This window comes from Lepidothrix coronata, unplaced genomic scaffold (assembly GCF_001604755.1).
Source record: "Lepidothrix coronata isolate B3197 unplaced genomic scaffold, Lepidothrix_coronata-1.0 Scaffold49, whole genome shotgun sequence".
Taxonomy (NCBI): Eukaryota; Metazoa; Chordata; class Aves; order Passeriformes; family Pipridae; genus Lepidothrix; species Lepidothrix coronata.
Window position 1 is genome coordinate 2,325,502 of NW_016690229.1, and position 24,788 is coordinate 2,350,289.

The window sequence follows — 24,788 nt, forward strand, 5'->3', positions numbered from 1 at the left end:
CACCCATGTTATTTGGAAGGAGATATCTCATTTGGAGTTGTGAGCTGTTAGCAGTGAATGACTTTTCATCTCCTATTTCTCTGGGCTTTGCTCATTAGAAAAAGATCAGTAACTTTTTTGTGTAAGTGGCAGGTGATAGATCTGGCTCCTATTTCATTCTGACTGATTCACAGTAAAATCCTTTGGCTCACATATTGTCTGCCCGTCCAAGGATTGTCCAGATCACAATTAAGGGTGTTGGAAAGAAGTTGAAGCTTTCTGGAATACATTAGATATACTCCTAAGAAGCTCTTAAGTGGCTGGTGGGGAGTTTTTTTGTTCTGTTCTTATTGTAGTTTTTAAGCTTCCAAATATCTCCTTAACACTCCTGTCTGGCCCAAATCCTTCTGGCTTGCACTGGATCACTACCTTCCACAGATGTCTCCCTTTTTAGGCTTTTAAACTTGATTTCTCCTGCTGTTTGACATTCATTGAAAATAGACAGATCAGACCCACTGGTTTTCCTACTAGCCTATGAAAGGAATAAAGGACAGATCATTTGGAGAGAAATACTTATCCCAGCAATCAAGAAAACTTAATGTAAGATATTAACTACCTATGAAAAGAGGAAAAATCTTTTCAAAAGGTATGCAGTGAAGGAAACTACAAAATGCACATACCTGTTTACGTGTCATTTATTCCACTGAGGCAGCTATTTATACATGCAAAATCAGTAACAAGCAATTAAAAATCTTGGCACCAAGATAAATGCACATTTTTGTTCTATATCACTCTTTTTGTGTGTAGTATGTACTGATAGCAACAGGTTTTGATCCAGACAGGCTTTTTTTCAGCAGTTACAGACAGTCTTTGGAAGTGGCATGAACAGGTCATGCAGAGTATTCCAGAGCACAGCTCCCTCTAGAAGAGTCCTGATAAGAGCACGCATGGGTTATAATAGGAGAAAATCTTAAAGGAACTTTTTGATAGCAGGGTATCTTTCAAAGCAAACAAATCTGAAAGTGCTTCATTACCTATCATACTTGTTTTATCAAGGATTAGTGAAATCACGGGGTTAAATTTGACAGCCTCCAAGGGGGAATATTTTCTCTGCCATCTGTGGTGCCATCTACTGCACAGCTTTGTAGAGGCAGGATGAGAGATCTGCATTGCTTCACTGCTGCTTTCACGTCTTTCTTTCCATCTTAATATTTAATAATAGTTCTTTTTGTATTTTCATATTAATTTCCCTTCTTTTATACATATATTAAGTCAATATTTGGAATTTAATTTTGGTGGGGTTTTTTTGATGAGCAGATGTTAAAAAGGGAAAATAAAGAAAGAGAAATTTAGGAAATTAACTTGCTAGTTAATTTATTGATTGCAGTTCATTTACTCGTATTCTGGATATGAATTTATTTAGTTAGAAATATCTATATTTGTATTTATATGTGTAGTATAAGGTAGAAACATGGAAATTTTTTGTCGTTGTTACTTGTTTTTCAATCTCTGGTTTTTTAAAACTCAGATAGAAGCACTGAGTATTTTAGTTGTGCTTTTTTACAGTTCTTGTTTGCTGCTATGAGGAAGAGATAAGTCATTAAATTGGCTTCTCATAAGTGGATGTGTTTAGTTTTGTTTGCAGTCTGTTGCTGGGGGCATGATATAATTTTGTCAGTTCCATATCAAACAAATTTTTTTTTTGTTTTGATGTTGAATTGTTGGAAACTGCAACAGAGATTTTACATAAATATTTCCGGAGTGATCTCAAGATACCTAAAGGCCAAAGACTTAAGATGAAAGATCTGAAAATTTCACTTTATTACTCCCATTTCTTTCACTTGCCTCTGTTAATTGAAGCACCTTGTGCTCATATCATCATAGCCTGAGGTTTTCCTTGAATAAACCAATGCATGAATTTTTTAATTACCTACCCAAGCTGGATTTGGACGGCTTAATCTCAAAAGTACTAAAGAAGAAAGGTTCAGTGGTAGCAGCTAATGGAGCAGCAGGAGAAACCAGCTGCCTGCAACATTTTAAACACTACATCATCCAACTTGCTAACTACAAGTCTAAGCACCACAATGTTTGAAGTGCTGTTGGCTGTGAGCTGGATTGAGCACAGCTTCCAATATTGTTGACTGCTGTGCATAAAAGATGGTATCAACAGTGGGCTTTGAAAATTTTCCTCTAGAAAAGGACAAGGCTTAAGTTATTTATGTCCTAAGTAACTGCTAACATGCTCAGAGTGAGCACTATCAGAAGTCAATTATGATGACCTAAGTTAGGAGTTGAAAATACGCCTTGGCATATCGTAACTGCAAAAGTAAAAGCTGTTTAAATATTTAGGATTTTCTTTTTTTTCTTAAATCTCAGCTTCCCTGGAAGCCAGTGATTCAAAACTCTTAGAACTGGGGGTTTATTGTTTGCTTAGAACACAAGATTTTCAGAGTGTATTGAGAAAGATTTGAATATGTATCGTGAGACCATTGCAAACCTTTGGAATGCTGAAAGCTAATGACAAAAATAGTGTTAAATCTTTAATCTCAATAGAAGTTGAATTCCATTTTGGGGAAGGAAGTGGAGCTGGAGCTTTCGGCTCTCTCAGCTTTCCTCCGGCCACTTAGAACAGTCAGGAACAGGCATTTGACATTAAGAGGAGAAGAAAATGGCCGGTTGAGCAGAAAGGATGAGGAAAGTACTGACAGGCCATTCGGCTGCTTTCTAGGCCGGATTTGTTCCAGCAGTCTGGGTGCTGTGGAGGTTGTGCTGAGACATCTCGTCACACACGGCGGCTCCAGGGACGGGTCTGAGGGGAGGCCATGGTTGGGCGGGATGGTGGGAGAGGGGCCTGTCGGGGGGGCGGGGCCATCACCTGTCTGTCAGCAAGAGCGGGAGACGCCATTGGTCAGTCAGAAAGGGCGGGAAACGCCATTGGTCGGTCGAAAAGGGCGGGAAAAGCCCTCAGAGGGTCGGAAAGAGCGGGAGGAGCCCTTGGTCAGTCAGGACAGGTGGGGAAAGCCCTCCGTTGGTCAGGAAGGGCGGGAAAAGCCGATCGTTGGTCAGAAAAGGTGGGAAAAGCCATTGGTTGGTCATAAAGGGTGGTCAAAGCCCTCAGTTGGTCAGGACAGGTGGTAAAAGCCCTCAGTTGGTCATAAAGGGCGGGAAACTCTCTGAGTCAGTCTGGAAGGGCGGGAAAAGCCCTCAGATGGTCAGAAAGGGCGGGGAAAACCCTCAGTTGGTCAGGAAGAGTTGGAGAATCCCTTGGTCAGTCAGGAAGGGTTGAAGAAGCCCTCAGTCGGTCCAGATGGACAGGAAAAGCCCTTAGTTGGCTGGGATGGACACAAAAAGCCCTCAGTTGGACAGGATGGGCAGGAAAAGCCCTGAGCTGGACAGGATGGGTGAGAAAATCTCTCAGTTGGACAGGATGGGTAGGAAAAGCCCTCAGATGGACAGGATAAGCAGTGCCAGCTGCTGCTTATTAGAAATGGAGGGAGAAGCCCTCAGTTGGTCAGTCAGGAAGGAAAATCTTGACCTTGGCTGCTACAGAAAATTTCTGCCTTTTCTCTCTGCCCCTGGTTTGAGCTCGGATCGTGAGTTTTACAACCAGCATGCAGAAGAGCAGCTTCTAACTTCTGTGGTAACCTCTTTTGTCTCTTGTTAGCATGGCTTCATCCCTTCCAGAGGAGCTGGATTGGTCTGTGCCAGCCGTCATGGGGGAGCGCAGTGTGTGCTCCACTGAAGTGCCAGCTGGGAACAAGGCCAGCTTCGGGGAAACAAGTCTGTCTGGATGTGACAGCCACGTCCCCAGGTAAAAGATGTGGAAAATAGCACCTGTACTCTCTTCCTGTGATAATGCTTAAGTAGGTAGCACACAACTGCACGGAATGGGCTGGTGCTAATGCAAAAAACATACTCCCCTACAAAAACAAAGGGGCTCTCACGCTGCAAATGGAATCTCCATTCCCTCAGATCTCTCTAAAATGTCTGTGGCTACAGGCAGAAATAGAGAAAACTGTGACAAAATGAGTGTACTGAATTACACCAACAAAAAACACTCATCAATTTTTAAAGAATCTTTCTGCACATAGTATATCAGCCTCAAAGGATAGAACAGACTAGGAGCATCATCAAGGTATTTTAAAAAGAAAAGGCTAGATGATGATGATGATGATGATGATGATGATGATGATAAGAGTTCTTGGTCTCTGGCAGGATATGGAAAGCTCATGACTTTAGAGATGCACAGTTCTAAGTTTTGGAGAGTGTTGGTTTATTACCTTGCAGATTTTTATTTGTAACTGTTTCTTTTGGGCATTTATATTTTTTTGCTTGCTAAAGATGCTGCAATATTAATCTTTTACTCAGTTCTTGTTTTATACAGAAACAAGTATCCACTCATGCTGCAACCTGTTAGAAGTGATCAGGCAAACCCTGTGAGTTGTGCAGCACCTTCTCCTTCTCTGCTCACATGTCACTGTTGACTAAACCACAATGAATTTTAAGTAGGCATACTTGGCCAGTGTTGCATGTTTGCTTATTAAAATTCAGATAATCTCTGCAAAAAGGGACAGAATATCAGCAGGGGGTACCCAAAGACTTGCTGTCCTCTTCCTCTTATTTTACATTTTGCATATTGCATATGACATTTACAACTTCTGTTGGCTGACAAATTAGGAAATTGGGATTGGAACAGAAACCTGGACTTTCAAATTCTGCAGCAAACCTGGAAGTAACATGTGGAATATTAAGACAGTTACAGTGGACAGAACCAAATGAATAAGTAAAATATTTATGAGTATGAAAGCAATAACATGGTTTAGATTTCCTACTTGTTCTTTCTTCCATCTGCCCATACAGATTTTTATTGTCATCAACACTAATTTGTGTGGTGTTGGAGCTCTGCACCAGAGTCAGCTTTGCTTACCCGTTTTACCTCTTGCTGCATGGCACATTGAGCTCACCAGCCAACCATTTCCTCTGTGCTTAAAAGAATTTCTATTTTGGATATGACAGGGAGATGCAAGATTTTGAATTTGGGGGAAGAGACTAGGAGTCTGAAATTTAGGGAGTCTTGGAACTAATTCCGAAGTTATTATACAGTAGAAAATGAATTTATATATTGGCTGCATGAGCAGGCCTTCTTGTACCATCAACACTGCAAATGCTTCACTGTTTTACCTTTTTGAAAGTCCTTAGTCTCTCTATCTCCAAACTTATTCATCTGAAAAACAGGAAAAAACTTACATTGTGTTTCTTGAACAGTTTAATATTAGCAGACAAAAATATTAGCAATACCATCAGGCTTTTTTGAGTACAGATACTATTATAACTAACATTTTAAAATAAAAGGTTAATACTCTCCAGAAATTGCTGTAAAAAAATAATTATAATTCTGTTTCAGCAGAATGGGGAGTATGTGGAAGCTGAGCTACAAAATGGAAGAAATATGGTCAGCTGATAGAGGGGAGCCTTAGTGACAATTCATTGTTGTTTAAGGAGACTCAGCCCAACTTTAAAAATCATTGCTGATGTTGTAATGGGATAATTCATTTTGTGTGGCCTGTGCTGGTATTGGCTCATCTTTTCTCAGTGTATTACTTAATGACAAAATCGGACCTTGCTGATAAAACTTTGAGCTAAAATAAGTTCTTTATAATCCTTAATTCCTACCTAGACTTATGACAGTGTATAGTACCCTTGTAATTTTAAGGACAGCTGAAGTGTTGGAGTCAGATTGCTTATGAAAATAAAAAGCATCTGTCATAACACTCAAACCAGGCCAGGGTTTTGCTGTAAGGGATCTGCTGCAAGGTTATTTTGTCTTTTTAGGTGAAAGATCCAGATTTTATTCTCTTCATGGTGTGTCTGTCGAGACTGAGCCTTCATATAATTAGAACCCCTAATAGTTTGTTCAGGGCAGCAGATCAAAAGTTAATGTGCAACGGTACAACAGGAAGTGTTTGTGCTCTTGAACACTTTTTAAATTTACAGCATTTAAAAAAAACTTTGCTGAAATCACAGCCAAAGCCAATATTACATCATTTATAGTAAAACATTAATCATTAGTCACAAACCAGCCGCTTGGTCTAAAAGTTCAGCTGGTGAAAAATTTGATGGTTTCAGGATTGAACAGAAATATACTTTAAATTTTGTCCTCAGTCATGCATCTGGAATGGAAAGGCAAAGGTTTTAGGGAAACTGAGCAAAACAAAATTAAAAAACAAAATCATTCTTCCACATTTCTGAAACAAATGGATGCTGAAAGCAGTTTTAGCTTCCATGATTTTTGTAAGAGTGGGGATACTTGATCAAAACTCACAGTAGAATGAGATTTTATCATATGATCTGTATCATTAATTGTCTTGGTTTCAGTTCTGAAGTTCTTGAAGCAATAGAAAATGTTATTCAAGGTGTGCTTCAAAGCTTGGCCCAAAAAAAAGCACCTGTTCTCACAGTGGCAAACAGAACAGACTGGAGGAACATAGAGTAAGTAGTATGTATTTTAAAGTTCTGCCTTCTGTGAATATAAATGCCATGAATATAAATTTGATTATATAACTTCCAGAAAAGTTAAATGTACGTAGTTCTGTAAGTATTAGAATCCATAAATAATTTGATTTCTTAAGAAGTAATGAACAAATAAAACATAAATGCTTAGTAACCACTCCAAACAGGCATCGTGTATTAAATAATAGCAGACCATAGCATAAAGGAGAACGTAAAACCACTGTAATAGGGGTTGGACAGGAAAGGGAGGTACTGTAAACAATCATTTTCTGGAAGCAGTAGAAACCAGAAATGATATGTTTTGTTTGAGTGAAAAAACCTGTTTGGGGCTGGAAGAAATTACTAGCAATTCCATCCTCCAAACCCATTCTGTGCTTTCTTTTTTCTTTTTCTCTGCTTTTCCTCATGGTATCTTATTTCTTAAAATGATAGTGATAAACTTAGCTTTTTATTCTTCAGAGAAGCTGCATCTCCCCTCTAACCATTGTGTTTCTTACCTGTATGGTGTGTTCTAAGTTAATCACCAGCCAAATAAAGCAAACCAAGTTTCCAATATGTTATCTAAATTTCAGGTCTCATGCCAGCTTATCTAAACAGGATTAGAATAAAAGCAACTTGTCCTCCTTTACAGCACACTCTGTGATTTGTAGGAAAGTGCTTATGCAACTGTATTTTTCCAAGGAGCTGATTCAATCTGAGAATCCCCAATACTAGGAGTTTATCTGCCTTCTATAATACAGAAGCAAAAGAATAAAGGAAGACACAAATCTATCTCTGGCCTTGTAACAGCTTTGGACATCAGTGGGTTAAATAATATTCAGATTGATACGATTACAGAGGTGCTTGTAAGTGGACACATTACAAACATTTAAGGGGGAGGAAGCACAGCACACTTTCCAGGTGTAACACTTTGGTGGAACACTCATTTAATGAGAACAATAAACTTCTGCCAATCAAAAAACCTGAGGGGCCTGAAGGTAATCAGTTAACTGAAAGGCTTGTATGTTCCAGGGAATTTAATGGTTTGTGTCTTGATAGTTTGACAAAAATATTTCACTCAGATGTCTGTAAAATTAAAATACTATAACAAAGTTATGCAATGTTTGGCAGTCTTCAGGGAAATGGCATTCCAGGCTAGAAAAACAAATGTGAGCCTTTAGTTGCCATCAGAACACATATGAGGAAAAATGTTCAAATTAAAACAAGTGAAGATCACAGTATGTTAAAAATAAGACTCATCAATCACATTAAAAAAAGCGGAACTATTATTTCTGGTGGAGAAATATAATCTCAGATATGTATTTCCATTGAACAGTGACCTATATCCCACTTTAATACAGTTCAGGAAGATTAAAATAACAATAAATAATCAAAAATAAAATCAGGATGCCAAAATATAATATGAATGGCAGAAAACACAATCAGTGGGGCATTATTTTTCTTTTTTTAGGCAGCTTTCTCATACCCAACCTATTCCAGCTGGAATGTGCAGGGCAGGAATGAGTAGAACAAGAGAATGATTTCATGTTTAACATGTTCCTTGTAAACATTTGTAGATGCCCACAGAGGTATTTACCTGAGAATGATGTCAATCAGTGAGAATGTCAAGCCTTAGGTAGTACAATCACTTTTCATTTTCCAGTTTTATCTTTTCAGGAATTAAAAAAAACTAAATACACAAAAAAATTCCCAGTAGTGGAATAAAGATTTTATAGAAAACTCCTCTGCTGGAGAAAGCACAGTCCTGGGAAGAATTGAAGTGTTCCAGGTTTAACCTGGGAGCAGCTCAGCCAAGTCTTGATTACAGTTTTCCTCTTCTGTTACAATGTAGAGACCAGGCAATGGTAAAGCACAAATTCCTTTTAAATGTTGCACTACAAAGGCAATAAAGTTACTTTAAAGCTGGCAGGCAGATGCTACACTGGGTTGTGCCTTCGGGTTTGTGCAGCGTGTGTGCTCTGCCACCCAAAGGATGCACGAAGCAAAACCTCCGACAAACAAATTGAGAAACATGATGTGGTTTTAGATGAAATTACAGCCATTATACCACGAGTGCTTTTTAATAGTACACACAAAACTATGAAATGAAAAGGAGTGCTTTAAAGTTAGGACTGCCATATTATAAGGCACTAAAATAATTTTCTGTAAAATAATGAAGTGTCCTTAAGAAAATAACTGACTCTTTTGGTGAAATGTGCATCTTCACACACGAAACAGTGAAGCGTGAAATGGTGGAGCTCATTCAGTTAAAAAAGCTCTTTAGAGGACAGGATGGACCATCTTTCTGTTTCCAAAAGTTAATAACAGTTATTCTGATAATAATTTAAGGATGTAAACTAGATAATGTTATTGTCATCTGAAATAGTAACAGCTTTTCACACATTCTGCATCAGAAAGTCACTGTGTCAGACTTGATTTCTAGTGTTCTAATAATGGTTCGCATTTTTTCCTGTCATTTATTCCTTTGTTTTCATGTTAAAAAGTTATTGATGCTGATATATTAATGGTTCTAAACATAACTAAAATATTTTTCTTGTCTCTGCTTTTGTCTGGAAACAGACAAAAGCATGTTTTATGCTTAAATTCAGTCTTGAAGCATCTTGGGAAACTCTTTCCTGCCTTTTTTCCTCTGGCCACTCTAACTCCACCCAAGCTGATGGTTTCTATGCTGAGTTTGAAAATAGCCCTGGAGTATTTGATTATAGGAAAGGGGTCTGAGGCTGAATTACCTTGCAGGCAACAACTTACATTTATTCAGTGAGTTTACATTGTATTTGTTTGGAATGTGTCAGATTTAAAGATTCTGTAGGTCTACAGATGATACGACGCTGTACTACAAAACAGATAAGAAGTGACTGCCCTCAATCAGCAACAAGATTTGGTAAGTTTAAAAAAAAGTCCAAAAGAAGAATTCTTGGGGTTTTGGTTTTGGGGTTTTCTTTGTATTGTGGTTCAAAACTTTGTAAAAAAAAAATAAAATTAAAATATTATATACTGCAGTTTATAATTGTGTAGCTGATATAACCTGATACTATGACCAGCCCTTCAGCTTTTCTCTATTAAATTATAGTGAGTGACAGTGAAATTAATACAATATTCTTAGAGTTTTTCCCCTCCCTGAATGAATATTAGCTGAAGGCATATTCAAAAGGTCTTAATGTAAAAACATCACCCTTCTTCAAAAAGCTGGCTAGGAAAGGAATCTTGGAATACAGACAATAAGGTCATTTCTTTTTCTAACTTAGTCATTTAAATTCTTGGCCTGGACATCAGGGCATACATTCCCTCACTTAACTCCATCATATTTTTTCTTGTTATGCTAGAAATTATTGAGTCTATTGATTAATACAGTTTCTCTGTATTTTCATAGCGCATTAAAATTTCAGTTTTATTTATGGGTCAATAAAAAGACAAATGATTATATAATCACTTCAGAAAATTGATATTTTGTAATTTTTTTCCAGCTCTTATGCTCAAAATATTATCTATGATCTATAAGATGGTGCAGAGCAATACTTATGCAACTAAAAGGTAACAGACTTAATTTCTGTAATTTCAAATAAAGCTGTATTTTAAGTATGTTTCTGTGCAAAACAGCCTACAGGATGCAAACCTGTAGGATTCCTGCACAAAGAATATTTTAGGTTGATCTGATTGATGATGCTCTTTATAAATTTCTCATGAGCCTGCAGCTGCTTCAAGATTATAATTACAAATATACAAAATTTTGTCTTGATAGAGATATATATTATTCAGATACTCTGCTGTTTGGTAGCCAAAGTGCTGTGGACCATATAATCAATGACATTTCCTGCATGCTTAAGATACCTCGGAGAAGTCTGCATATAGTAAGTGGGTTCTTATAAATGTTTTTGTCATTATTTCCGAATCTTATAGGTTAAACTGAAAGGGGAAGTATCATGAAAAGTTATCAGTGGGAATTACATTGTTAAAATAAAAAGTGTCATTAATGAAAATGAAACCTAATTATGGTTTGTCGTGGCACTCAGAGGGTTTCTTTCTTCACAGAAAATTCAGATTTTGCTTGGTGGACAAACTGCCAGCTAAAATCACAGAGGCTTTTGCTATTATCTAGTGAAGGCAGTGCTTAAACTTTGGAGTGCAAGGCATCTGTTTAGCAGTTTGTACTCAAATGGTTTGCTAACTTAGGGGCTAGATGAAAATTAAAATATATCAGAAATGTAACAACCAGTCAAATTCACTTGTATCTCGTGCCTTACAAGGGTTCCTTTGTGTCTAAAATTATTTATTGTAAGTATGCCTTGATGTGCATGATGACAACAACATTGCTTAGTGTTTAAGGGGCTGATGGCAGTTGATCACTGCTTAGTACTGGCCAGGATTATTTTCAGAAATTTCTTGTTTTGCCTGTGCAATGTGACAGCCTGTAACTTTCCATTTACTGTGTACAACTTACTATTTTTTCCAGCTGTCTACAACTAAAGGTTTTGTTGCTGGTCATTTAAGTTACACTGAGGAAGATGGTACAAAAGTGAATTGTACCTGCAGTGCAACAGTATGTATTATAAAACAGAAACAGTAACTCATAGCATCTGTCTTTACAAGATACTTCTTGTAGTTTAGGTCACTGTACACATTTATTACACAATTCTGTCACAGTAGATTGACTTCTGGCAAAAGTGGTTTAAGGAGATGAGGTTCAACTGACCTAGTCCTGAAAGATTTCCTATAGCCATGCAGAGTATGAAGGCAGCAATAGAACTCAGACTTGCTGACTACTGCCACAATTTTCTGGAAAATGTGTTCACTGTAAGCCTAAGTCGCTCATTTCAAAAACTGAAAGGTAACCTTAGCTGCCCATTACATTTTGTAAGCAGTGCCTTGTTATTAATGCTCTTCTGCAGCTCTTCATACTTTTATTTGCCGAGTTCTTCCACCCTGGCACCGGAGGTGATTCAGCAGTCAGAAGTAAAAACAGACCACACACTTCAATATATACATATTCTTTTGCCAAGTTCTTCCTCCAGTTCCTGTTTTCTCATCCATATGCTTGCCAGATTGAGCCAATCCTAATAGGAGATGCAAAGTAAACACTACTGTGTCTTCAAGCTCTGGCTCCAAAATACGTATAAAATCAGGTTATAGGTCAATAAAAGGAAGGATTTAATTCTTAAATATTTTAAATATGTATTAAATTGTCTACCTTCACACCAAGCAGACATTTTTTTTCTGGCTAAGACAGATAAAAATTAATCAGGTTATTGTCATTATCTGTCACACCCATATGATGAACAATCTTCTGTGATAGTTTTGAAAAGCATCTTGTCATGACAGGGGAACTCCTAGAGAATGACACAATAGAGCAGGATATGAATGGCTGAATATGCTTATAAAAAGGTGAAAATGTCAAGATTGATCTTGTATATGCAAGATGAATGGTTGTTTCGAGATGCAATTGTGTCCTTCATTACCTAATGCTGTTATTTTAAAATATATCATTTTTCTCTATTTAAAATGAATAATCTCATTTGTGTTGTTTTAGGCAGTCTCTGTGCCATCTAATGTTCAAGGAATTAAAAGTATCCTTTGAGCAAGAACTCTCATCATAGACTGAAAAAATAAAGTAAAAACAAAGAATATTCCAAGTTAAACAATGTTCTGGTAATTTTTTCTTTGCTTCTTGGCTCTGAAATTGAATCACGATCACTGCTTTTGGCTCCAGAGCAGGTATTTCTGAGCAGTTAAGTTTTAATTGATTGGTTTGATGGATCACTTTGCATGCAGCTAGCCTTAACAGAAAAGATTTAATCTCACATGCCAAATTTGTGTTAATTGTAGAAAAAGATGCAACTTTTCAGAGGCTCCTGGATGATGATTTCTTCAACAAAGTGTCCCCATGTATCATGGTTACGGTATGCATCTTACAGTTCATATCCTCTAGCTAGACCTAATTTAAGTAATACTTCAGTGTTGTAGAGGTGCTCAAACTTGGGCAAAAGGCCATAATAAAATTAATATGAAGCATATATAACAATAATTTAAACAATTTTATTATCCTCATAGAAATATGAAATATATATTCTAAACAGTTATTTCCTCCAAACATCTCCTTAGAGCTTGGTAGCTTGTCAGCTTCTTGTGCTGCTGCAAAGTCTCAGAAAGGCTCAACTGCTGAGTGACCTTTTGTCCTTCAGGATTCGAGGTTTAGCAAACCCAAATGAAACAGAACTGGTTGATTTTGGATTGTACTGAAGGAGCTATGGAGCCAGGAGAATTAATAGGAATGTGTAAACTCAGTATGCATACAATGAGAAAAAAACATTTCCCCATACCTGGAAAAAAACCCCACTTCTCCTATGCTGCATATCATTCTGTTTTAGTCAGTCATAGCAAGAACTTGTTTTATATTGTTCCATTAGTGCCATAAATATTATTTTGAGATAAAAAGGTGGCCTTCCTACACCAGCTTATACAGACACTAGGGCACCTCTATACATCAACTCCCAGACCTTACAAATTAACTTCTTGAACAGAGGAATGTCTGATACTTCTACAGTGCCCAGAACACCTGCCAGGCTGCTCCCAGCCCATCCCTCCCCCCTCGCAGAGCCAAAATAGAAGCACAGAACTCTCCCTGCAAAACAGCTGCTGGAGAAATGTTTCTGCCAGCATTTTGTTTGTTTGTTTGCGTGCTTTTAAATGACAGATGTAAACATATATGTAGCCAGATGTTGTTTTAGTTAATCTAAAACTGTTTGCTTTTATTTTGTTTCTTTAGGGAAGAGGTGTACCAGACCTTAATACGCGACTTCTGGTCAGGAAGCTGTGGGATTCTTTTCAAATTCCTGTTTTCAGCCTTATGGATGCAGATCCACATGGTAAATCTGTAGAGGTTCAGTGGTATAAAACGAAAGCAAAATTTGCTTAGAATGTCTTTTCTCACTCTTATGGGAAGGTTCTGAGAGCCCAGAAATCCAACACAATCAGAAGGTTCTGCATCTACATTGATCTCACGTGAAATTAGGAAGATTAATGCAAAATGAGAAGCAGCTGCTCAAAGCAAGAGTATTAAGAGATATGGATTAGACAAGATAAAGAAAGACACCTTTGATGATAAATGTTGGACAGTGTGTAAAAGAGCTGCTTATTCTTGGGTTTGAGCTGACTATGCATAGACAGTGTGAAACATTTAACTGTGTGAAGGTGACTTATTATGCTCAAATTCTGATTATTTCGACATACTCTAAAAATATTTCTAAGCCATAAAGAACCTCACTAATCATAAAGCCATAACTGTTATGCCATAAAATTGAATTAGGCAGTCTCCTTAAAAATGCTCAGTGTGCAGATTAACAGACACTTGATTTTTGGTATTCTGCAACCCAGGTGTAGAAATAATGTGCGTCTACAAATATGGATCTGTGGTGAGTATACTTTTTCCCCTTCAAGTACATTGTTTTGTAGCCCACCCTGGAAGCTGGAAGGTATGAAATGCTATAACCTTTGTTAGGAAGCTTGTTTTGTTCAGTTACAGGGCAACAGGTGTATCAAATGAAACCAGAATATGCCGTGTTCGTTACAAACAATGGATGTATTCCTTTATACAACATGTAATTTACTTGGCTGTAGGGTGCTGTAGATGACAAAAGTTTTCATGGATTCTAAAAGCAACCTGACAAAATCAAGTAGTACACCACTACCAGTTCTGGCTCAGAAAGTTGGAGTCACAAACTGTTGGGAGCAGGGGGAGTATTCTGAGAAGTATCATTAACTGCTTATTTGTTTTTACACTTTTCCCTAAGATGTTTGCTGTAGCCATGATACGGGGCCAGATGAACCTTTGTCTGGGTTATTTTTATATGATGTGGTACTTTATAGCAGAAAATATCAGAAATTTCCAGTTTTGATTGTCATTGCCCTCTTGGCTAATTTTTATTATATAATCAGACACATATTGACTGTAAAAATCCTAAACAAACTGTTCAGACTAGACCAGCCTAAACTGCACTAGTCTAGAACCTGTCCTAGGCCAAAGGGTGCCAATTTTATCAAAGGAGGGGGTTCCTGGCAAGGGGACACGATAAACTTCAGTTGCAGTGTGCCATTCTGAGAGTGAAAATGCCCACTTGTCTTTGTAATACAACCAGACCATGACCTTGTAAGGCATAAATCTCAAATAACTTACACTAAAAATCAGTGAGTGTTATAGCCAACCTTTCTTGTTCTAGTCAATGTCTTTTGAGGCCCATCATCTTGCTGTTCCATCTATAAAGTGGCTTGGTCTCCTTCCATCTGATCTCAAGAGGTTAGTAATTCCCCAAAGAAACAGAAGTGTTCTTCTGGTTCATAGACAGCAGATGCAATCTGACTGACTGCACAAAAATCCATTTAAATACATTATTCTTTTCATACATTATTTTGGCTTAATATAAAGAAATAAGCTGGAAAAAAATATTTTTAAATGTGTGAGAAAATCTAAGAACTTTATTTTCTTTTCAGATTAAATATAAGTAAAGATGCCCTGATTCCATTTACAAAACAAGATCAAAATAAGTTGGCAAGTATACAGAAGAGACCTTACATTGCTTGTCAGCCAGCGTGGAAAAAAGAAGTGTGTATAAACCTACTGTTTCCTATTTCTTCCTCCCCACAGGACAAATCCTATGTCTGACAAGCAGAACCAGTAAGGTTTTGCAGCCCTAAAAGAAGGCAAGATTGGGAAAGCCCATGCCCTGGGATGTCAATGGCTCTCAGAAGCATTTTAAGCTCTCCTGCCATAACTGCTTAAAGCAGTTCTTTAGTCAGTACTAGACCTCTAATCTTGGCTGTAGCTTTTAAAATATAAGTATCTCAATTCAGGCACGTATTCTGTGAAATGGTTAGAATGGAAGAAAAGGGGTTGTGTACTTCCTCCTTCCTGTTGATACTCATAAATTGTGTTCCTGTGAGGTGCACACAAGAACATACAATAGATAATCAATACTCTCAGCTCAGTGACAGGGACTTTGCAGCACCATTTCCAGTCATACTGACTTTACAGTTTTACATGCACATCCAGTGAGTGTAATTCTTACTTAAATTCTTACTTACCCCTGGATCAGGCTGTTACAGCATCACACATTAATTTTTTTCCTTTTTTTTTTCTTTTTTTTTTTTTTAAGCTGGAAATGATGGCAGCATCTAAACTGAAGGCTGAAATTCAAGTTCTAACTTCTCTCTCACAAGATTACCTTTCCAGAGTCTATTTACCAAACAAACTGCAGTTTGGTGGATGGATATGAGCACTGTTTTGCAAATGAAATGCTTTTCTATATATTGATTTGTTTTGTTGACTGCTCTTAGAGAAAAACCCTGCAGAGGAGTATCTGTCAGCTTCTTGTAAGGTTTCTTTATCAATCTAGATTACAATTTTCTCTTTTTGCAGAATACTGCTGCTTCCATTCTATGGTTTCTGCAGTGTAAAAGTGCCAAATGCAATGATACACACAGAAAAGATAATGAAATATGTTGTTTCTTGACAGAAAAATGTTAAGTTTAAAAATGTATCCAAGAATTGCTTTGCCTTCTGTTTTAAAGCACAAGATGATGCTGTACCAAGCTTTTTATTTTTGAAAGGAGTGAAAGACTTGGTTAAGAATTTATTGTATGTGACTCCTTTTGGATATTGTTTTAAGTACAACATGGTGGGGGTTTGTGTTCACTGTAAATTCAGACCAAAAAAGTCAGAGATAATTCTTTATTTCTGCATGTCTCAAGCAGCTATAAATGTTCCAGCAATCAAATTTCTATCTGTCTTCCATGAATAAGTAAGAAAGCAGATGTTACTGATTAAGAATTTAATAAACAGTCCTGTTAATGATGCACATCATAACAGAATCCCTTGTTCATTTTATTTATTTAGTTGGCTCTAATACAGTAAAAAGGAGCAGAAAACTGTGGTGATTCAAGTGTACAATAACTTTTATGTGAGGAAGGCAGATTGACTGCCCAGAAAATATTTCCAAAACTGTCCTAGAGAGTTGCCAGCACAGATCTTACAGATAGTATTTCAGTATATTTATCTAGTTGGTTTTTTTTACTGCTCTTCCACCAGTATTAAATTCGAATTTAAATTCCTTTTTATTTACTGCACAGTAGCAGTGTCACAACTGATAGTGATGGCTGGTGTCCGGTGTGGACCCAGGGAACACACGGATGGTCCAGCAGCAGGAGGGTCAGGTCAGGAGCTGTTGTGTGTTTGGCCTTGAGGAAGGATTTATCTGCATGAGAATGAGTTTCTGGAATAGCTGGGGCAGCATTCTACCAAAGGTTTAATGCTGTTTGAAACGAAACAGGTGACATGACAAACACAGAACGTGCTGACTTGGAAGGGACCCACAAGGATCCTCGAGTCCAACTCCTGGCCCTGCACAGGCCCATCCCCAAGAGCCACACCATGTGTCATCCAAACGCTCCTTGAGCTCTGTCAGCCTTGGTGCTGTGCCCAATGCCCTGGGGAGCCTGCTCAGTGCCGAACCACCCTCTGCGGGAAATCCCTTCTCCCGATGTCCAGCCCAACGCTCCTCTAGGGACGGACCCGCTGCAACGGCCCCGCCCCGCGCGCCCAGGGCGCAGCCGCGGCCCCGCCCAGCGGCGCCTGCGCAGGGAGGAGCGGCCCGTCCCGTGCGCGCCGCGGGGTCCCGTCGCTGAGGGCACGGCCCGAGCGGGCCCCGCTCCGGTGGGTCACGGGGAGGGGGGAGAGCGGCCCCGCTCCGCCGCTGGGTCACGGGGAGGAGCAGCGCAGCCCCGCGCCGCCGCTGGGTCAGGGGAGGCCCGGCCGGGCCCGCAGCGCCCGCGGGACTCCCGGGGGCAGCTCCGGCCTCCGCCGGCCGGGGGCAGGACCCCGGCGGAGCTGTACGGCCTTGGTGCCCCCCCGGGCGGGGCGTGAGGGGGGGGCAGCACCGCGGGGCGGTCTCGGGGCAAGCGAGGGGCACGGCGGAGATGGCTCTCGAGAGGGATCCCCGGCAGGGAATCCCTCCTCCCTCCAGGCGGGAGGTGTCAGGGGTACAGCTGCGACGAGAAGTGTCCTTTTTTTATTTAACTAATTAATTAATGAATTTGGTATATCTGTACATTCCTGAGTGCTTTCCAGGGCCGTGCTGGTGTAGAGGCTGCGGTCAGACGCCCCGGGCACGCTGGAGGCCTTGTAGAGGCTTTGCTGAGGGCCTTGCAGGGCTCGCTGAGCCTTTCCCTCCTTTGCAGGGCCAAGATGAGTCTGTTCGGATCCACGTCGGGGTTCGGCACCGGCGGCACGAGCATGTTCGGCAGCACCACAGCAGATAACCACAACCCCATGAAGGTACGAGTGCCAGCCCCTGTGGGCACCACTGCCCCGCGCTGTGTGTTAGTGTGTCACAACGGAGCCTAAAATTTGCTAGGTAGGAGTAATAAGATCTCAGCTCACAGTCTTTCAAACGTGGCAAGTTTTGTTTTGTCTCCTGTTCTTTGTAGGACATCGAGGTAACATCTCCACCTGATGACAGCATCTCTTGTTTAGCATTTAGTCCACCCACGCTGCCGGGTAATTTCCTCATTGCAGGATCATGGGCCAATGATGTAAGTACTCACAGTCAGACATGCAGCTGAATAATGTGGGAGCATTGGTGCCTAAACAGCAAAATGGCATCCTAAAAACTTGTAGCAGGGCACCTGATTATATAACTTGTTGAGGAACTCTAAAATTTGTGTCTGGTACCAAGGCACTAAGTTTGACAAAGCTGCTAAATCATCCAGTTTGACAGTGTAACCTCAAAAAGATTCAAGTTCGTGCAACATTATTCAAATTTGTTTGAATTGAAGGGTGAGATCCCAGCTGGCAAAAGCAGGGAGGGAAGAAGAGTGTGGGCATGTTTTTTAACTGTTGTGTTTGATCTACTGGCTGGTGGCCTGCAGGGAGCAGCTCCTGCCCAGCTGGGAGTTAAAGGTTCTGCAGGAGAGCACGGTGAAGTGTTTCATGTTCTTAAGGTATTTTGAGGTGAAGTTGAAGTTGTGGGGTTAAGTTCTGGCTGTACAGGTGAAAGGGACATAATCAGAGAAAATAAGGTTTCACTAATTCTCAAAAAAACTACAAACCTTGGTGTTTATAATCTCACTTAATGTTGGATAAACTAAGGCTGGGATCTTCAAGACAATCTTTTAAGTTTGTGTTACTATGTTACCTCTGCATCTGCTTCTCCTGTTACAGGTTCGCTGCTGGGAAGTTCAGGATAATGGACAGACAATTCCAAAGGCTCAGCAGATGCACACAGGGCCTGTACTAGATGCCTGCTGGAGTGATGTATGTTCCTATTTAAAATACACAGTTTTTACCAAAACTCTCAAAAAATTGGCATGTGGTTTGCAGGCAGATGAGTAGATATAGCCCATGGTTGTTGTATAGATTTACATTGCTGTAAATGTGTGCTAAGTGTGTCCTGGTGGGATAGACTGACATGGGCTTAAGAAGGTTAAAAGTGAGTTTAAAAGCTAAGAGTGTATTTTAAGCTAGATAAAACCTAGCACTGTTTGCTCTTTTATGACATACAGGCATAAATAAATGTCCATTTTTATGCTGCTTCTTTGTCTTGCAATCCCAGTATGTGTTATATTGATGTTACACTATTATTAGAAGAGACTAAGACTTGACAGTTTTTTGATAGATACTTTGTGATAGAACCAGTTAATTTCTTGGTCCTATTCTTGTTTTTTAGGATGGGAGTAAAGTATTTACTGCTTCCTGTGATAAAACTGCCAAAATGTGGGATCTCAACAGTAATCAAGCGATTCAGATTGCACAAGTAAGTAATCAAGCCCCAAACTATTAGGTGGTTCTTTTTACTTTTCTGTTTGTATTAAAATGTACCTTTCTTAGCATTTTTTATATTTTTGAGATAGTGAAATGCACCTGAGTAGGTGATCAAAGTGATTTGAGTATGCTGTGCACCTGTTTCCTCTGTTTCACTCAAAAGAACTTTTTCCATTGCTGGAGGGATCTCACTAAGTCACCCTGCTGCATTAGAGAGGAAAAAAAATTCAGATATCATTGTATTGACTTTTACAAATGGATGAAAAGTATAAATAAATACAAAAATATGAGAAGCATAAACAAGAAGCATGGCCTGTTATATTAGTAATTGTCTGTCTGTTTGTCCTTTTTTTTTTTCTTCAGCACGATGCTCCTGTGAAGACTATCCATTGGATCAAAGCACCCAATTATAGCTGTGTGATGACAGGAAGCTGGGATAAAACTTTGAAGGTATGATTTTTACCTGAAGAAATGGACACAAAGCGTGCTGGTCATTTGTGTATGAAAGTATGTATGTGAAGTGAAAATATTTTATTAGATGCTAATAGTGGAATAGCCTCACTTTACAGAATGAAACAACTTGTGCCAATTGTGTGGCACAGGTTTTACTGAAGTAATTTGAATCTTCAGCTCCCAGTGTAAGTTTGTTCATTTTTCTTTTCCCGTCAGTTCTGGGATACCCGTTCACCAACACCTATGATGACACTGCAGCTCCCTGAAAGATGTTACTGTGCAGATGTGGTAAGCCAGGATATACAGGAAACTGGTGTCAGCAGGATGACTGGGAGTAGGAATAAACTGGCAGATTTTGGGGCTTCTCTGGGGTAGTTCTGAATACTGGTAGTATTTAATCTCTGTGTGATTTTAGTAGTAGAACATAATCTGATCTTAATTTCTCAATGGCAGTGAAAAACTGACTTGTTATGTTCGAAGATATGTCTACAAATGAACTTTGTTCTTTTTCCCTCTAATTCCTCTAAATTCATCAGGGTTTTCCGTGAAGTAATGGACTTCTCTGCCATGCTGTTAACACAAGTGTCTCTCTTCCAACTTGTTTTACAACCTTATCCAGGTTCATCCTATGGCAGCTGTGGCTACTGCAGAAAGGGGTTTGATAGTTTACCAGTTAGAGAACCAGCCTTCTGAATTTAGAAGAATAGAATCTCCTCTTAAACACCAGGTAAATTATAATATTTGTTATGAGTGTGTTTTTACAGATTGTTGACATTCTGGGCTTGACATTTCCTGGTAAAAACAAGCACTATTTCAAAGCCAAGTTTTCTTAGTGTGGCACATGACCTGGTCTGCCATTGATTTATTGGTGATGTTCATAAGGATTTAGAAATTCAAATACTATGGCCCAAATTCTCAACAGAATTTGACCCATCTCTTGACGTTGTTTGTGGTTTTTGCTTTACTTTGATGTCTGCGATGTTTTGTGTCCCCGTGGAAAAGAAGTTTCTCAGAATCCTTTGTATCTTTCTCAAATGTAGCATCGCTGTGTTGCTATTTTTAAAGACAAAGTGAACAAACCAACTGGATTTGCCCTTGGAAGTATTGAAGGAAGAGTAGCTATTCATTATATCAACCCCCCAAATCCGTAAGTATTTATGAAAACATCCTTTCTGTGTTGATCGGTTCACAATAATGAATCTAAACAGATATTTTTTTAATTGCTTTTTTATTTCCCTCCCAGTGCAAAAGATAATTTCACTTTTAAATGCCATCGCTCGAATGGAACAAACACATCAGCCCCTCAGGACATCTATGCTGTAAGTATTGAACATCTGCCACTGTATCACATATACAGGGCAGTTTACACTCATAATGTAAAGCTGGATCTGAATTGTTTGTTCTCCTTGACCTTTTGTCTTGCCAAAAGTTGTCTTAGACATATATTTAAAGACCTGTCATACTGAAAGAGAAAAGACAAATTTTTATACTTCCCATAAAACACGCACCAGATCAGCCTTTCATGAAATCATCAACAAGTGGAGTTGAGACTTGTTAATTTTGCAGATATTGAAACAAAACTTAATGTCGTTGTGTAATGCCATTATGCATAGAATTTTTAGGTACTGCAAAAAAAAGGTGATGCTTTTCTTATTGCTTTGGTGTTTTTTGTTTGGTTGGTTTTTTGTTTTTTGGGTTTTTTCTCTAAAAATATATCTGAAAACATTGTATAAAATAAGAGTTCTATCTAGCTGATTTTTTTCCCCCCACGTATTTACTCTTTTAGGCTTTAGAACATCTGTTGTGAGTGTTCCCATCACCTGTTCACACATGTGGTGTTTTACACAGTATGTTTTGTGGTTCTGCAGGTGAATGGGATAGCATTTCACCCTGTCCATGGTACTCTTGCAACAGTGGGATCTGACGGCAGATTCAGCTTCTGGGATAAAGATGCACGGACGAAGCTAAAAACCTCAGAACAGCTTGACCAGCCAATATCTGCTTGTTGTTTCAACCATAATGGCAACATATTTGCATATGCTTCCAGTTATGATTGGTCAAAGGTAAGAAGGTTTGGACTCTCATTCATGCTTGCAGTTGACAACAGAGTCTGTCCTTGTCATGCGAGGTTTCCACTGTTTGTTATAAATAGAAGCTGTGTTTTTCTAGTTTTTGAGAAAATTTACAGTGGTCACTTTGGACACCTGATGAAGTTTTAACACTGACATTGTGCATTCTGGGGGTTTTAGCTTCAGTTGGACAAGATTGCTAAACGATGCTGTCTTGCAAATGTGGATGAGCAGAATGTAAATTCCATGATTCAGAAGTGGCTGTGGTTGCTCACACACATTCTGCCCTGGGCAGTGTCCTGGGGCAGTGTGGCACCCGAACAGGTTCCCACAGATCTCTTTGAAATGCACAGCTCTGCTTCCTGTGCAGGGGAGAAAAAGCTCTGACTGTGGTTATAAACACCCCAGTGTTCAAATGCCATGTACTGAATTTTCACTACAACTCAGCGAAGCTTTTTGATGGTGCTTATTTATGTTTCTCTTCCAAACTTAACAATATATATTGAAGAGAATCACAACAAATATGTGGAAAATCAGTACTTCTTAATAGTTTAAGAAGGGAGGGTAGCAAGATTGAAATGTAACTGATTTCCATGGTACTTTGAGGGTAATGTTCCTTGTATTTATGACTGAAATGAATGCAGAAGTCACACAGATTAACTCAATTGCATGCCACAAAAAGCAACATTTTAATTGACTGCATTGTATCTAGTCTTCTGCCCAAAGTAAGATAACTCACCAGTGCCAGGGCAGATGAATTCTTCACTTCTAATGCTTGGGTAGACTGCAGTGGTAGAGATGGACCAAGTATCTGTAAATCAATATTAAATAGTAAAACCAGTAGATTTTTTAGTACTAAACTTCCTTCCCAGAACCATTTCTGTCCATAGCATTGGTAATTTCCAACTTACATTATTAGTGTTTACTCTCCCTGATTTGGATACTTGGGTCTTGAGCTGGTAATGTGGATGCAAATAATGTCAATATGCAAAATGACATATTTGCATCTGCAGTTGGGGAAGAGATAATTTTGCAGTTGCCTGTAGAACTTGGGCTTCACTTGGAAAAGGTGTGACCTTGTGTCATTTAAAAGAGAGAAAATATAGAGTGAAGCTGGGTGACCTTTAAAGGTTTAAAAAAATCATCCTGAGTTTTTGTGCTGCATCTGTAAAGTAGAACTTAGAGATGTGTGGTTATTTTTTTAATACTTTTCAAATGGATAAACATCCCTTAAATATTACTTTATATGCACAGTTCTTATAATTGCTTGTTATAGTAAGCTCTTTCTAATCCACCAGCGTGGTCCAATATCTGGTCTTAAAGGCTTTCAAATTAAGCCTTAATAAACAAAACTAATGGAATATCCATATTCTTACATTTTAAGGCTATGCTGATATTTCTTGTTTGAAGAGAGTAAATGTAGATTATTTTTCTCTTTAGGGTCATGAATTCTATAATCCACAGAAGAAAAACTACATTTTTCTGCGAAATGCAGCAGAAGAGCTAAAGCCCAGGAATAAGAAGTAGAGTCTGACTTGTGATACTCTCCTTGTTCTGTTGTTCCTGCCTCTGCTCTTTTGCCCTCTGGGCTCTGTTGCACCATGGTTCAGTTGACTTTGGATCACAAACATTTAGCAGGAACTGTAAAAATTACATTCAGTGTAATCTGACTTGCTGGAGAACATTTTTCAAATTAGATACTCTGATGTGTTTAAGAAAGAGAGTCTCGTAATGACATGATTTAACCACTCTCTGTTCCACAGCAATAATGAAATTGCAGCAAAATCAACATCTGGGGTAGATGTTCCTGCTTTGAAGTGCAACCATTTGTATCTATGGATTTATTTTGTTAGTACAACATTAAAATTTGTTAATTATAATAGTTCTGGAGAAGTTGTATAAATACTGTATTTTTTTGTAAGTACTTGAAGAATCACCAGTAATTCTTCTCAAAGGAGGCTTGTTTTTTCTTATTAATAATTCAGGGGTTCTTTCATTGCTTTCTGGTTTTTGAAATGGAAGCTTTGTCTGCTGTATGCCAGGAAGAAATGCCTTGCAAATTGTTTTCCCTCCTTTTTTCGGATGAGTAGGAAGGTATGTAAGGGGCCAACAGCAGTGACAGAAACTCAAGACAGAAGGTGGGCCCAGTGCAAACTTTACTTTAGTTTTTTTTAACACTTCAGCAATGGTCACAAACTTTGAGCCACTCATGCTTATTCTAGTTCAGAGAAGTTGCCAGTGGTGCCAAGTGTTAAAATGTTCAGTAACATGAGCAAACCATTAAAGGTTTTATTCATGACCAAACCAATGTGTGCAAAATTCTTGTGACCTAAACTGCTTGGAAACTGACACCTTTTAGCGTTAAAAGTTGGTTGTTCTGCGTCCCTCTTAACGTGATTTTGTCCTGGAACAGAGTGTTCAGGACTGAAAAAAATAGTCATTTTTGTAGTAACTAGAAAGTAGTGCTGGGGAGCTTCATCCAGATCAAAAATGCTGTGAAACAAAGCGAGTGGGTCTCTTTCTGACTTGAATCTACCACTGTTTACTTTTAACTAGTCAGTTGTATACATGCCAAAGTTTTCTTTTCAGAAGTGAATGCTTATTATTCCTGTCTAACTTGTTTATTCGATGACTGAATAAAAAGGGGGGGGCGCATGTATAGAAATACATGTCATATTGTACAAATTCTCTGTAAAACTGTTATGTTTTAATGCTTATGGTTATGGATTCATGCTGCATTTCAAATAAAATTTTTACTAAATGCTTTTTTATATTCAAAAGTTCTGTTTATAATACCGTGGACAGTGTGGTGTGTTCACTTTTAGAAGCAGCTTCTTGTCCTTTCGCTGTAATTCAGAGGCATTTTCTGAAAGTCCACTCCTTTTCCTCCAGCTGGGAATTGAGTGCATTTTCCAGTTGCTGTTTCACTACAAATGATTCCTGTGGTTTTGGGTGAAGGAGTTGGGAGAACT

The 24,788-nt window shown here is 38.8% G+C and overlaps 2 protein-coding genes across 5 annotated transcripts; both read left to right on the plus strand.

Moving 5' to 3' along the window:
• The first annotated feature begins 2,911 nt into the window (after positions 1-2,911).
• Positions 2,912-16,329, plus strand: SPO11 (SPO11, initiator of meiotic double stranded breaks). 3 transcript variants are annotated; one of them, XM_017815183.1, is made up of 14 exons: positions 2,912-2,990; positions 3,644-3,790; positions 6,355-6,468; positions 9,282-9,370; positions 9,954-10,020; positions 10,229-10,337; positions 10,940-11,026; positions 12,014-12,050; positions 12,274-12,383; positions 13,250-13,349; positions 13,858-13,895; positions 14,700-14,776; positions 14,971-15,082; positions 15,633-16,329. In XM_017815183.1, the coding sequence occupies exons 2-14, from the start codon at positions 3,645-3,647 to the stop codon at positions 15,750-15,752; spliced, it is 1,206 nt and encodes a 401-aa protein (XP_017670672.1). In that variant the 5' UTR covers positions 2,912-2,990; position 3,644; the 3' UTR covers positions 15,753-16,329. The 3 variants fall into 3 exon arrangements, with proteins under 3 accessions (XP_017670672.1, XP_017670674.1, XP_017670673.1); XM_017815185.1 differs by having other exon boundaries at positions 2,940-2,976; XM_017815184.1 differs by having other exon boundaries at positions 2,959-3,050.
• A 771-nt stretch (positions 16,330-17,100) lies between these two features.
• Positions 17,101-24,585, plus strand: RAE1 (ribonucleic acid export 1). 2 transcript variants are annotated; one of them, XM_017815338.1, is made up of 12 exons: positions 17,101-17,188; positions 17,713-17,809; positions 17,962-18,066; positions 18,695-18,787; positions 19,200-19,286; positions 19,658-19,744; positions 19,964-20,035; positions 20,367-20,474; positions 20,788-20,894; positions 20,991-21,066; positions 21,616-21,810; positions 23,257-24,585. In XM_017815338.1, exons 2-12 carry the CDS (start codon positions 17,720-17,722, stop codon positions 23,341-23,343), a joined length of 1,107 nt encoding a protein of 368 aa, XP_017670827.1. In that variant the 5' UTR covers positions 17,101-17,188; positions 17,713-17,719; the 3' UTR covers positions 23,344-24,585. The 2 variants fall into 2 exon arrangements, with proteins under 2 accessions (XP_017670827.1, XP_017670828.1); XM_017815339.1 differs by lacking the exon at positions 17,101-17,188 and adding an exon at positions 17,346-17,364.
• Positions 24,586-24,788: the final 203 nt, after the last annotated feature.